Source organism: Myodes glareolus, chromosome 5 (genome assembly GCF_982192425.1).
Source record: "Myodes glareolus chromosome 5, mMyoGla1.1, whole genome shotgun sequence".
Taxonomy (NCBI): domain Eukaryota; kingdom Metazoa; phylum Chordata; class Mammalia; order Rodentia; family Cricetidae; genus Myodes; species Myodes glareolus.
This window is the reverse complement of record NC_142030.1, coordinates 23,466,915-23,478,669: the sequence shown is the minus strand read 5'-3', so window position 1 is coordinate 23,478,669 and position 11,755 is coordinate 23,466,915. Positions and strand designations below refer to the sequence as shown.

Genomic DNA, 11,755 nt, shown 5'->3' with positions numbered 1-11,755 from the left:
ATGAGAAAAATGGTAATCAAAATTGTCCCATATGAGCCTCAGAAAAATTGGAGGCTATGAAGTCTTTGGGGAATTGCTGACGCTAGTACAAAGGAATATACCCTGATCTACGTATGCCCAGAAATGTCCCAGTGTCCACTTGGAAACCCCTAAAAATGATGCCCTGATCCAAGATGGCGTCCCAAATTGCCCTTGTTAAAGATGGCGCCGAAGAACGCCGTTTCTCCCCCTACTTCCTTTGAGCGGAACTAAAAAGGCTCCGCCTCGCACCAAGATGGAAGTACAGTTTATAGACTTTTTCTGGTTCTTTCTGAAAACAGCTGGAACTCTAGCGCCGTCCCCAAGGATACTGCTTCTCTTCGGGGCCCGTAAAAACTTGCATCCCCACGCCGGCTTTAGCGCGCATCGAAGTTCGAAGCTAACGGAAACAGGGCGGTCCTGGGAACCCAGCGGCCAGCTGGGCGGGTCGAGGAGACACTTCCGCCCCTCACCAATATGGCTGCAGGCTGCGATTGCGCATGAGCAGCTGTCTATGGAGCGCCCTAGATCCAAAGAGGGAGAACGCTGCCGGGGGAAATTGGCGACTAAAGCGGCTTGGGTCGGTGAGTGCCTCGGAGCCAGCCGGCGTCTGGAGACGAGGTGGAGCGGCCTGGCGGGGCAGCTTTGGTGTTGCTTCATTGTGTCAGGCCAGGCAGCGCCTGGGCACGGAGCCTTTGTTTTGGGGGAGGGGGCCGTGGCCAGCTCTTTAACTCCTGCCCTGCTTTGTGGGCCGAGCTCGCTCCCCGCTCCGGAGTGCACACGTTCCACCCTCCCGCGGTGTCCCGCCGCGGGCCGCAGCTGCCAGCCGCAGGCCTGGAGAGGTCCCCGGCGTCCTTTCCCGTCTCCTCTGCGGAGCAGCCGGGACGCGGGGTGAGCAAGGCTGGGCTGGCTGGGTCAGCGCGCGGGCTTTGGGGCTCGCGCTTGGCGGGTGCTCGACTCCCCAAGCGCCTCCTACTAGTTGGTGGGCCTGCAGGGTGACGCCTCGTTCTCCAGCCAGGTTCTGGCGCCTGAATTCTTTTGGAACTTGATCCTTTTGTTTGTTTGTTTGTTTGTTTTGCCTTTGCTTCCGTACTTGGCGAGGGCGTTTGCTGGGCCTTCCTTTTGAGTGTGCAAACCACAACACCCTATGCTGATTTCCGTGTCACATATTCTTAATGCTCAGGAAACGCTTCCGGATGTACAACCAAGGTTTGAGTAAGTAGCCTAACAACCCCGTTGCTGGGTGGCCTCAGAAGTTGCTCTGACAGTTGTGGGCTATACAGTTACCTCCTGTGCCTTGCCTTCTCCCTTGCCGCCTCCTGCATGCCATGCAACTAGCTTCGGAGGTGCCCTTCCTCCTGGCGTTTGAGGATGGAGAGAGACCTAGTGGTCCCTTAACACTGGCACTGTCTCCCTTTGCAGCATTACTTTGGACGGGCAGTTTCACTTTCAGTTCCTCTTTGTTGTTATTGTTACCATTTTCTTTGCACGCGGGCTTTCCAAGGTGATTATCCACTAAACTAAGATTTTCTTTGGATTATGAAGGTTTGGAGGATCTTACGGGTAGACAGTTTACAAAAATCTTACCCTTTCTTGCTGAGATTATTTTTATTGCGTTGTACTGTGCAGCTGTTTCTGAAGGCATCTGTCTGCTCAGTTCTTTGTTTTTCCAGTTCTCTGGCCGGGAGTCAAGAGTTCTAAGGCAGAAACATTGTAGATGGATTCCTCCCCCATTGTCTTTTCTCCTTCAGAACCCTGAGCCTGGATTCCCGCCCCCCTTCCTCCTGAGGCTTAGTTGATTTGAAGTTGTCATGGCAACATTTTAGCAACTGTGTTTCTCTACAGGAAGTCTTGATGAATAAAAAAAAGAAGCCTTGAATATGTTGCGCTTGGGCTTTAGAGCTTGTAACAGCTGCTGTAAATCTGGACTCCCCCAAACCAACAGCCCTGACAGTAGAATGGTGCCTAAGAGCCAAATCTAGGTTTTGTGGTTCCTGATGGTTTTCCAGTGGCAAAAAGAGGTTCCGGTTTTCCCTTTCTAAACTTGAGGACTGGAATTTCTTTTTTGTTGTTATTTTATTTTGAGACATCTCACTTTGATGAGCCTCATATTTTGAGGATCTCACTATACAGAGTCTTGGAACTCAGTATGTAGACCAGGATGTATTAGAACTCAAAGAGATCCACCTGCCTCTGCCTCCTGAGTCCTGGGACTACAGACGTGCACCAAAATGTGTGGTGTGAACTAGAATTTCTTTAGTTTTTCCAAGACAAGGTTTCTCAGTGTAGTCCTGGAACTCATTTTGTAAACCAGCTGGCTTTTAACTCAGAGATCTGTCTGCCTCTGCCTCCCGAGTGCTGGAATTAAAGGTGTGTGCCATCACCACCCGGCATCAAGGAACAGGGTGGGTGTTATTTGATAGTGGTGGTCTAAATATGGCCCTGCTATTCCTGTGAAACTGCTGTCATAGCAGAATATAATAGCTTTAGTAATAATCCATAATTGCTTCAATAATGCACCTTGAAACACATTATTTCTCAGCCTTCCAGTATAATTATCTCCTTCCCCTCTTGGAGTTTGAATGACTAAGGAGGAACAGCCAGGCGGTGGTGGTGCATGTGTTTAAGCCCAGCACTCAGGGAGACAGAGACAGGCAGAATTTCTATGTTGGAGGTCAGCTTGTTCTACAGAGTGAGTTCCAGGACATTTAGAGCTACACAGAGAAGCCCACTTTTAACCAAAACCAAGAGAGAGAGAGCAAAGAACATTATTTTAAAAGTTGCTTTAAAAAAGTTATGGTATGTGTGTGTACATACATGCATGTGGTCTGTGCACCTGTGGAGGTCAGAGCACAGCTTTCAGGAGTTAGTCTTATCTTTCTTGGTTTTTCAAGACAGGGCTTCTCTGTAGCTGTAGATTGTAGAAGGCTTTGACCGCCAGCCCCCAATCATGACACAGAAATTTATTATAAGTTATGAATGTTTGGTCTTATGCTTGTTTTTACTTTTTAATTATTCTGTGTGTCATGTATCTTGATCCCATTTATTTCCCTATCCCTTTGAATCCCTCCTCTGCCCCACATTCCTCCACAAATAAAACAAAATTTCAGAGGAAAAAGGGAAAAAATTAAAAATCTCATCGTGAAAGCTTCAGTGTAACACAGTGCGTCACACAGTAAACCCCCTTCCCATATATCATTGCTTCACTTGCAAGTGTTTATTGCAGAGAGTCATTAGTCTGGTGCCCGCCTCTGGTTTCTGCTAAGTTCTCGATGCTGTACTCCCACTGGAACTTCTCTTGGTTATCCTGCTGTTGCTCTGTGTTGTGGAGATCATGCAGTTTTGGATCTGCAGGTTAGGTCCCTTCACGTGCTCCAGCAGATCGTAGATGAGGTGGATGTTGGGGCTTATGTTTGTTTCTTGTTAGCTCTTATAACTTAGAGTAACCTGTTTCTCTTCATCTATGTTTTGCCTTGGGGCTTTTTATCTTTATGTTGTGTATCTTATTTTCCTTTTTCCTCTGTGTCTGGCTGGTTGGCAGTGCCTGACTTCTGGCCCTGGGTGTGTCCCTCTCTTTCTCCCTTATTCTCTCTTCTCCAAGCCTAGATTCCTCTTCCTATTTATTCTATCATCTGCCTGCCAGCCCTGCCTATCCCTCTACTGCCTAGCTATTGGCTGGTCAGTCAGGACCCTTAGGCAGGCAAAGTAAAACAGCAACACATCTTTACATAATTAAACAAATGCAGCATAAATAAATGTAACACATCTTTGCCTAGATAAAGTAATAGTCCACATCAATAGATGTCCTGGAACTCACCCTGTAGCCCAGGCTGGCCTCAAACTCACAGCAATCCTGCCTCATTTTACCTCCCCAGTGCTGGGATTAAAGGTGTGGATGTCTACTGCCCAGTTTGCTAAGCCATCTTAACAGCCTGCTTTTTCTCTTTAGTTCAGAGGACAACTTTAGGGTGTCGGTCCTTGCCTTGCTACCTTGTTGGAGACAGAGTCTCTTCACTGCTGCATTTGCCACCCAGCTTCCAGGGATTCCCTTACCTCTCCTGTTCGTCAGTCCATCGAGGCGTGCTGTGATTTACAGGTGCTCACGACGGCGTCCCTGCTCTCCCTGCTGCACCCCTTTCTTGTGTAGGTTTAGGTTTCAGTTCCAAGTGCTTTTGTCCCTGAGCTTATGGGTTTTTTGTTTGTTTGTTTTTGTTTTTGAGACAAGTTCTTGTAGCCCAACCTGGCCTAAGACTTGCTTTGCAACCCAGGATAGCCTTAAATTCCTAATTCTTTTGCCTCAACCTCCTAAGTATTGGGATTACAGGCATGGGCAAGCACACCTGGTTCTTTTTCTCTCCAAGGTCTCATTCTGTAGCCAAAGCTAGCCTCAAACTTGCACCAATCCTCCTATCTCATTCCCTGGAGTGTTAGGATTCTCGGAGTGAGCCACCATGTCTCATGAAGAGTTGCTTTTCAATCACTACAGGCCAGCCCTTGCCATCAGAATTGGAGAAACTGACTGTCCTTTGAGATAATTAGTTTATTTTCCTGGCTATGTCTTCTTGGAGCCTAGGTTCCAGAACTTGGAAAGCTGTTCTGTTGCCTGGCCTCACTGTAAACTATAATTTCACCAGGATTTAGCACTCAGACCTTTCAGTCAGGAGATACGAAGATTTCCAGAAGGAGACCAGATCCTCGGATGAGCCCCACACAGAGAGATGAAGGGGTAAGTGACAAGTGGTGTCTGGATGAGAGAAGGATGACCATGGAGAATGCAAAGTGGCTGAGAGTTTAGATTCAGGCAGAACTGAATTTGGGTCCCCCAGCTCCATCACTTACCAGGTCTGTGATTTAGTTTCTGTAACTGTAAAGTAGGTAGCATTATTGATTTCATATGTTGTTATTAACATCATCCATTGGGCGGTAGTGGTGCATGCCTTTAATCTCAGCACTTGGGAGACAAAGGCAGACTGATCTTTGAATGTGGGACCAGCCTTGTCTACAGAACAAGTTCTAGGACAAAGACTACACAGAGAAACCCTGTCTTGAAAAATCAAAAAGAAAAAAAAGTGACTATAGCCTGATTCTATGTACATGGCAAACACTTAGTTCACTAGGTTTTTTTTTGTTGTTGTTGTTTTTTAATTCATTTTGTTTTTGAGACAGAATATACCTCTATGGCCCTAAATGTCTGGAACTTACTATGTAGACCAGGTTGGCCTCAGAAATCACAAAGATCTGCCTGCCTCTGCCTGCTGAGTGCCGAGATTAAGGGCGTGCGCCACCGTGACTGGCAGCAATTATCTGTTGTTTCCTGGCAGTAAAGTACTGTCATTACCTAACCTAACATCTGTTGTGAATGCTCGTGAGTTTGGGCGCCATGTCACTAAGCCAGTGAGCTTCTCACGTCTTCCCTTTGTTTTCGTTTCACCACAAATAGGCAGCAGAAAACAGCTGAAACCGAAGAGGGGACGGTGCAGATTCAGGAAGGTGAATGCTAAAATCAAGACCAAGTACCCATCGTAACCTCCCTCCCTCTTCAGCTGACTGGCCCATCTTCTGTGTACCGTGGGTCTTTTAAATGCCATGCAAGTAGAACAAGGAGAAAGGCAGTTAACTCATAGATCTTTCTTTACCTCTTTTTTTTTTTAATTGATTTTATTGAGCTCTCCATTTTTCTCTGCTCCCTTCCTTTCCCTTCCTCATCGACCCTCTCCCATGGTCTCCATGCTCCCAATTTACTCAGGAGATCTTGTCTTTTTCTACGTCCCTCTTTGCCTCTTTTAATTTAGGTGCAGTGGCTACTGGAGAGGACCCAACTAGTGTAGCTATCGCCAGCATCCAGTCAGCTGCCACTTTCCCCGATCCCAACGTCAAGTACGTCTTCCGAACTGAGAATGGGGGCCAGGTAAGGGAGGGGGCCAGGTGGCTGCAGATGTTACCTGGGTTTGGGCTCAAGGGAGGTGCCTGGACACATTTGGGGAGCTATGACTTGGAGATTGGGGTGAAATGTTAATAGGAGGCTAAGAGAGGTTGGTGTGGGGCTGGATATGCGAAAACTTCAGAATGAGGAAAGAAGGGACAGACAGCTGAGTCTGCTTCTGAACGGTCCCTGGGACTCAATCCAAGAGACTTTTTATTTTTATTTATTGTTTTATAAATAAATAAAAATTATTAAATTAATAATAAATAAAAATTTATTTATTTATTATGTATACAATATTCTGTGTGTATGCCTGCAGGCCAGAAGAGTGCACCAGACTCTATTACAGATGGTTGTGAGCCACCATGTGGTTGCTGGGAATTGAACTCGGGACCTTTGGAAGAGCAGGCAATGCTCTTAACCTCTGAGTCATATCTCCAGCCCCTTATTTTAATTTTTTTTTTTTTGGTTTTTTTTTTTTTTTTTTTTTTTTTTTGAGAGGGTTTCTCTGTAGTTTTGGAGCCTGTCCTGGAACTAGATCTTGTAGACCAGGCTGACCTAGAACTCACAGAGATCCGAGTGCTGGGATTAAAGGCATGCACCACTACTGCCCTGCCCAAGAGGCACTTTCTGAGCGGGCCTAGGATTCTGGATACTTATTCTTGACTTCTCTTCCCATCCCTTACCCCTCTTTATTGCTTCTAGGTGATGTACAGGGTGATCCAGGTGTCTGAGGGGCAGCTGGATGGCCAGACAGAAGGCACAGGTGCCATCAGTGGCTACCCTGCCACTCAGTCTATGACCCAGGTATGGGGATAAGCCGTGAGAGGACTAGAGAGCTCTTAGCACTAAGAGAAACTACAGAGCCAAGAGGAAGGAGGGCTTGGGTTAGAACAGTGGGATGCATCTTGGGTGGCTTTGACCCAAAGGACTAGGTTCAGATGTATTCAGTCTTCTGAATACAAATTCCCAAAATGATTGTTTATAAATGTTTGTTTTCATTTAAAGGGGGGGATTGATTATAAATGGTTAATGGTCATAGTTAATCTCTTTTAAGAAAGGGGGGAATATAATATAGAAATGATACATTACATTGGTATGGACTTTGGTTTATTGACACAAATTTAAGGTCAATTTTATTATATGTATATTTCAACTTGTATTAAAATTATAAATCGTCATTTATAATAGTCAAACTTGTCATTTAAGTATTGTCATTGAGACATGTCCCTGTCATCTACAAAGATCATGACCATGAACAATGCAGTTGGGGCTGGAGAGATGGCTTAGCAGTTAGCAGTTCTGAGCAGTTTTTGCTTTAAAGAGAACCTGAGTTCAGTGCTTAATATCTGCATGGTGGGTCACAGCCATCTGGTTTCAGGATATCAAATATCCTCCGCCTCCTCGGGCAAAAGGCATACACATACATACATGCAGGCAAAATACTCCTATGTATAAAAATAAGTCTTAAAAAAAGACTCACACAATTGAATTAAACAATTCATATTTTAAGTAAGGATAGTTTTGTGTTGGGTTGCATTCATAGCTATCTTTGGCCACATGTGTTTCTCCTTCCTTCTGGTAAGGGATGGAAACTTGAGGGTGATAGTGGGGAATATGCCCCTGACTGACTGGACTCTGCTCTCACTTCCCTTCTCAGGCAGTGATCCAGGGCGCTTTCACCAGTGATGATGCAGTTGACACGGAGGGAACAGCTGCTGAAACACACTATACCTACTTTCCCAGCACTGCGGTGGGAGATGGGTCAGGGGGTACCACGTCTGGGAGTACCACTGCTGTCGTTACCACCCAAGGCTCAGAGGCACTGCTGGGACAGGCAACCCCTCCCAGTACTGGTGAGAATGGCAGCCGGAGGGGCTACTGTGGGCTGTGGCTGGGGACTCTGGGCCCTAGCACTTGACTTAGTGATTCTACAATCAGGTTGCTGGGCGGTGGTCGCACATGCCTTTAATATGGGCACTCAGGAGGCAGAAGCAGGTTGTTGGAGAGTTCGAGGTCAGCCTGGTCTACAGAATGAGTTCCAGGACTACCTAGACAAACCATGTATGAACCTCTCCCCCTGCAAAATCAGGGCATATAGCGGGTCTGAGCCGCTTTACCAGCAGATGGTAGTATGTTCTCTAAAGGGTCCTAAGGTCTTGGTGAGGCTCCTGGCCCTAGATCCTGACAAAAACCTAACTCAACGCCTTCACAGGTCAGTTCTTTGTGATGATGTCACCACAAGAAGTATTGCAGGGAGGGAGCCAGCGTTCAATTGCCCCCAGGACCCACCCTTATTCCCCGTGAGTGACCTTATCTCTCCTTAGTTGTTTTGAGTGATTTTAATGCCTGCTAAATGTTGTGTAATTCTTCACCCTAAACAGTCTTTTTTGCTTGTTTACCTTTAACTTGGTCTGATCACCCTGGTCTCTACCATCAGGAAGTCAGAGGCTCCCAGGACAACTCGGGATGAGAAACGCAGGGCTCAGCATAATGAAGGTAGGGAGTACCCAGGTGTGAAGCCACCTGAGTAAATCTGGGAACTGCAGTGATGTGTGAGGGGGAAGGGCTGCTCATCTTTCACGGAGTCACTGTGTCCTCCACTTTGTCCCACAGTGGAGCGCCGCCGCCGGGACAAGATCAACAATTGGATTGTGCAGCTGTCCAAAATCATCCCAGATTGCTCTATGGAGAGCACCAAGTCTGGCCAGGTCATGGAAAGGCCCTGGTAGCAGGGAGGAGGCTAGAGTTCTGTCTCCTGGCATTATTATCAGAAATGGTGGCGAGTAGCGTTCATGGCAGTCCACTTTCCCTCGTACTCTGTGAGACAATTGTCACCACTCTGAGGGACATAGGCTGGAAGTATGAGTGTGCTCTTGGACAGTAAGTAGGGTGTGTCAAGCCTTTGTCCTCATTTTGTTGACTTTGCCTTGCAGAGTAAAGGTGGAATCCTATCCAAAGCCTGTGATTATATCCAGGAGCTGCGGCAGAGCAACCACCGGTTGTCGGAAGAATTGCAGGGGTTGGATCAGCTGCAGCTAGACAATGATGTGCTTCGGCAACAGGTCAGACAAATGCCAGGGCAGGCCGCCTTAGCAGCCCTGTAGCCACTGACCCAGTTTGGATTCCCTAGAAAACACTTCACACTGTGCTCCTCAGCACTGGGTGTGTGACTAAATTTGTGCTTAGTGATTATCAGTTTTTTTTCCTATCCATTCCCCTTACTGCCGCCTTTCTGTGCAGGTGGAAGATCTTAAGAACAAGAACCTGCTACTCCGAGCTCAGTTACGGCACCATGGATTAGAGGTCGTCATCAAGAATGACAGCAACTAACTCTGGGGATGCAGGGGCTTTGGGCCCTAGAACTGCAGAGAGCCCGGGAGCAACAGGCTGATCCCTCGCCCCTTCCTTCACTGCCTACTTCTGGCGTGTAGGGGAGTCTGGCAAGCGTGTCTTTGAACTGAGGCCTGTGGTGTGGCCGTCTGCAGAGAGTGGTGTAAAACACGAAGTGGACCCTTCCTGACAGCCTCGCCTGCTCCCGCTGTGTAGTCCCCGGGCCCTTGTGCTCCTCCGCACATTGCATGTGCTGTTTCCATGGACACTGGACACACTAAATCTGGGCTTGCCTTGTGCTTGCTTAGAGTGCCCAGCAGAGGGTCCGTGGACACTGTGGGTTTTACTGGTTCTTCCTTTCCCTGGAGCAGGAGCTAAGATTGCACCTGATGACTCTGGGGAGCAGGCTTATTCGGGATGGGGGAAGGATGTAGGTGGCTGCTATCCCATGAGTAGTCGAGGGGCCAGTGAGCAGCTGGGGCCTCTGCAGAAGTCTCTGAAGCCAGGGTGAAAGATAGGCAGGGGCTCACCGAGAGCCTTCCCCTTCTGGGGGTGGTTCTTTTTATTTCTTTTCTTTTCTTTTTTTTTTTTTAAGATAAAATTGTTTAGAGCCACAGTTGTCTGTTTTCTTTCTTTTGTGGGGGCTCTAGGGGAAGGGAAAATGCATGTTACCCTTTGACCAGTAAGGGCTGGGTCAAGCTTTGGGTGGGGTGTTAGTATTCCTATACTCATTACCCAGAGTGCTGGTACCTGTGCCAAACCTGGATGTCATTTCCGGCCTACACCGGGCAGTTTTTAAAGGTTTCAGCTGTGGACTGGTATTAGAGTTGTCACCAACAGGTGCTTCCGGGGCTCTGCGGGTGCCAACCAGGTGCCGCACTTTGCTTCTATTTCCGGTCTCCCTGGTTGGACTCAGGGAGGGAGGGGAGATGCTGCGGGTTGCATTCCTGCGTCTCTGTCACACAGTTGCTGCTGCTGGCACCATGAGTGGAGGTACCCGAGAAGGATATGGGGGTACCTGGGATGTGGGAGTGGGGCTGTGTATGCTGGTCCCAGAGAGGAGCATAGGGGTGTGACCGCAGCTCCACTGGGTTGGGAAGCTCCCAGGGAGAGGGCACAGACCACAGGTGTCTTGTGGTCCCCCAGCCCTTGATTCTTTCCTGTCGTCTTTCTCAGTGCCTACGGTCTCGTTATCTGAACTACGGTCACTCCTAGCCTCAGGCAGGGCCCGGCTCTTCGATGTTCGATCTCGGGAGGAAGCAGAAGCTGGTACCATCCCTGGGGCACTCAACATCCCTGGTATAGAATTTCTTGTGTTGGCAGAGTGACAGTCCATGTTGATCTTAGCTAAAGGGACCTCACTCAGGGTAGGAATGATGCTGGTAGAGATAGAGATGGCCTTATATCTGCTCAGGCCAGCCCTCGGGTTTCCTAGAGAAAGGCCGAATGGAGAATCCTGGCAGTGGAACTAGCTTACCCAGTTTGAGGGGACAGCAGCAGCCAGAGGGGGTAGATCAGCCCCTATATACTTGGTTTGCCTGAAGCTGGATTCCCTAATCTACCTGATCATCTGCTGCCTCCTTAGGACCCAGAAAGTGGCTGCATTGGCCTAACTCCCCGCACTGGTAGGCTCTTCCTTGTCTTGGAGGTTGGTGTGGGGTGGCCACCATATGTGGACAATGTCTGCAGACCGGCCAGGACTCAGCTTTTTAGGCCCACATTGTGAACCCCAATGTGCCACTGGCTTTCGATTTTGTCCTCTCTCAGTGTCTGAGTTGGAAAGCGCCTTGACCATGGACCCAGCTGCTTTCCGAGCTTTGTACAGTGCTGAGAAGCCAAAGCCTGAAGACAAGAATCTCGTTTTCTTCTGTCAGATGGGCAAGCGAGGCTCCCAGGCCACACAGCTGGCACACAGTCTTGGATACACAGGGTATGACAAGGCGTGAGACTTGCTGACTGGGGACTGACTGGGGACGGCCTACGGGACCTATTCCTCTCTCAACACTCCTTTTCTTCACAGGGCTCGACACTATGCTGGGGCCTATAAGGAATGGCTGGAGAAAGAGGGCTAGGTAGAAGGCTTAGAGGTCGTGACCCTTCTCATGACCACCTTGCTGGGTTGGACAAGCCCTTGTAGTGTTTTGCACATGAAAAACTCAAATAAAGAACATTTAATCAAGTATTACAAGCATTTAATTTGGTAGGTGGACAAAAAATGGTTCCAACGTTAATCTAGTTCTGAGAGTTGTATCGCAGGATCCCTGTCCGTTCGTTCATCTGTTCTCTGCCACCCAATCCAAACAGTTTGCTAAACAGCTGAAGTCGACTGAGGGCAGCAGTATCCAGCCCAGAATGCAGTAGCTTTAGAGTTTTGAAGCTAGGTGTGCTCAGTCCCAGCTACGTGGGAGGCTGAATCTAGTTCAGTTCCTAGCCAGTCTGATAACAAGCAAGTCTGAAGAGCTTGTTCTGGCCCAGGTGGTG

General features: G+C 48.2%; 2 protein-coding genes across 7 annotated transcripts; both read left to right on the top strand.

The window, feature by feature from the left end:
* The first annotated feature begins 448 nt into the window (after positions 1-448).
* On the top strand, positions 449-9,437 carry Usf1 (upstream transcription factor 1). Of its 5 annotated transcripts, none has more exons than XM_048452014.3 (12): positions 449-602; positions 3,968-4,114; positions 4,653-4,744; positions 5,459-5,508; positions 5,811-5,926; positions 6,647-6,748; positions 7,602-7,797; positions 8,157-8,244; positions 8,382-8,440; positions 8,558-8,652; positions 8,878-9,006; positions 9,185-9,437. In XM_048452014.3, exons 3-12 carry the CDS (start codon positions 4,737-4,739, stop codon positions 9,272-9,274), a joined length of 933 nt encoding a protein of 310 aa, XP_048307971.1. In that variant the 5' UTR covers positions 449-602; positions 3,968-4,114; positions 4,653-4,736; the 3' UTR covers positions 9,275-9,437. The 5 variants fall into 5 exon arrangements, with proteins under 5 accessions (XP_048307971.1, XP_048307997.1, XP_048308006.1 ...); XM_048452040.3 differs by having other exon boundaries at positions 3,968-4,161; XM_048452024.3 differs by lacking the exon at positions 449-602 and adding an exon at positions 656-909.
* Positions 9,438-9,621: 184 nt separating this feature from the next.
* Tstd1 (thiosulfate sulfurtransferase like domain containing 1) lies at positions 9,622-11,456 on the top strand. Of its 2 annotated transcripts, none has more exons than XM_048452079.3 (4): positions 9,622-10,267; positions 10,451-10,543; positions 11,042-11,204; positions 11,295-11,456. In XM_048452079.3, exons 1-4 carry the CDS (start codon positions 10,204-10,206, stop codon positions 11,344-11,346), a joined length of 372 nt encoding a protein of 123 aa, XP_048308036.1. In that variant the 5' UTR covers positions 9,622-10,203; the 3' UTR covers positions 11,347-11,456. The 2 variants fall into 2 exon arrangements, with proteins under 2 accessions (XP_048308036.1, XP_048308029.1); XM_048452072.3 differs by having other exon boundaries at positions 9,945-10,267; positions 10,451-10,573.
* The last annotated feature ends 299 nt before the right edge of the window (positions 11,457-11,755 follow it).

Coding starts and splice junctions, on each gene's coding strand:
- Usf1 (XM_048452014.3), top strand. Junction 8,441..8,557: donor CAGGGCTCAGCATAATGAAG/GTAGGGAGTACC, acceptor TTTGTCCCACAG/TGGAGCGCCGCCGCCGGGAC. Junction 8,653..8,877: donor AGAGCACCAAGTCTGGCCAG/GTCATGGAAAGG, acceptor TTTGCCTTGCAG/AGTAAAGGTGGAATCCTATC.
- Tstd1 (XM_048452072.3), top strand. CDS start 10,204: ATGCTGCGGGTTGCATTCCTGCGTCTCTGTCACACAGTTGCTGCTGCT. Junction 10,268..10,450: donor TGCTGGCACCATGAGTGGAG/GTACCCGAGAAG, acceptor CGTCTTTCTCAG/TGCCTACGGTCTCGTTATCT. Junction 10,574..11,041: donor TGGGGCACTCAACATCCCTG/GTATAGAATTTC, acceptor GTCCTCTCTCAG/TGTCTGAGTTGGAAAGCGCC.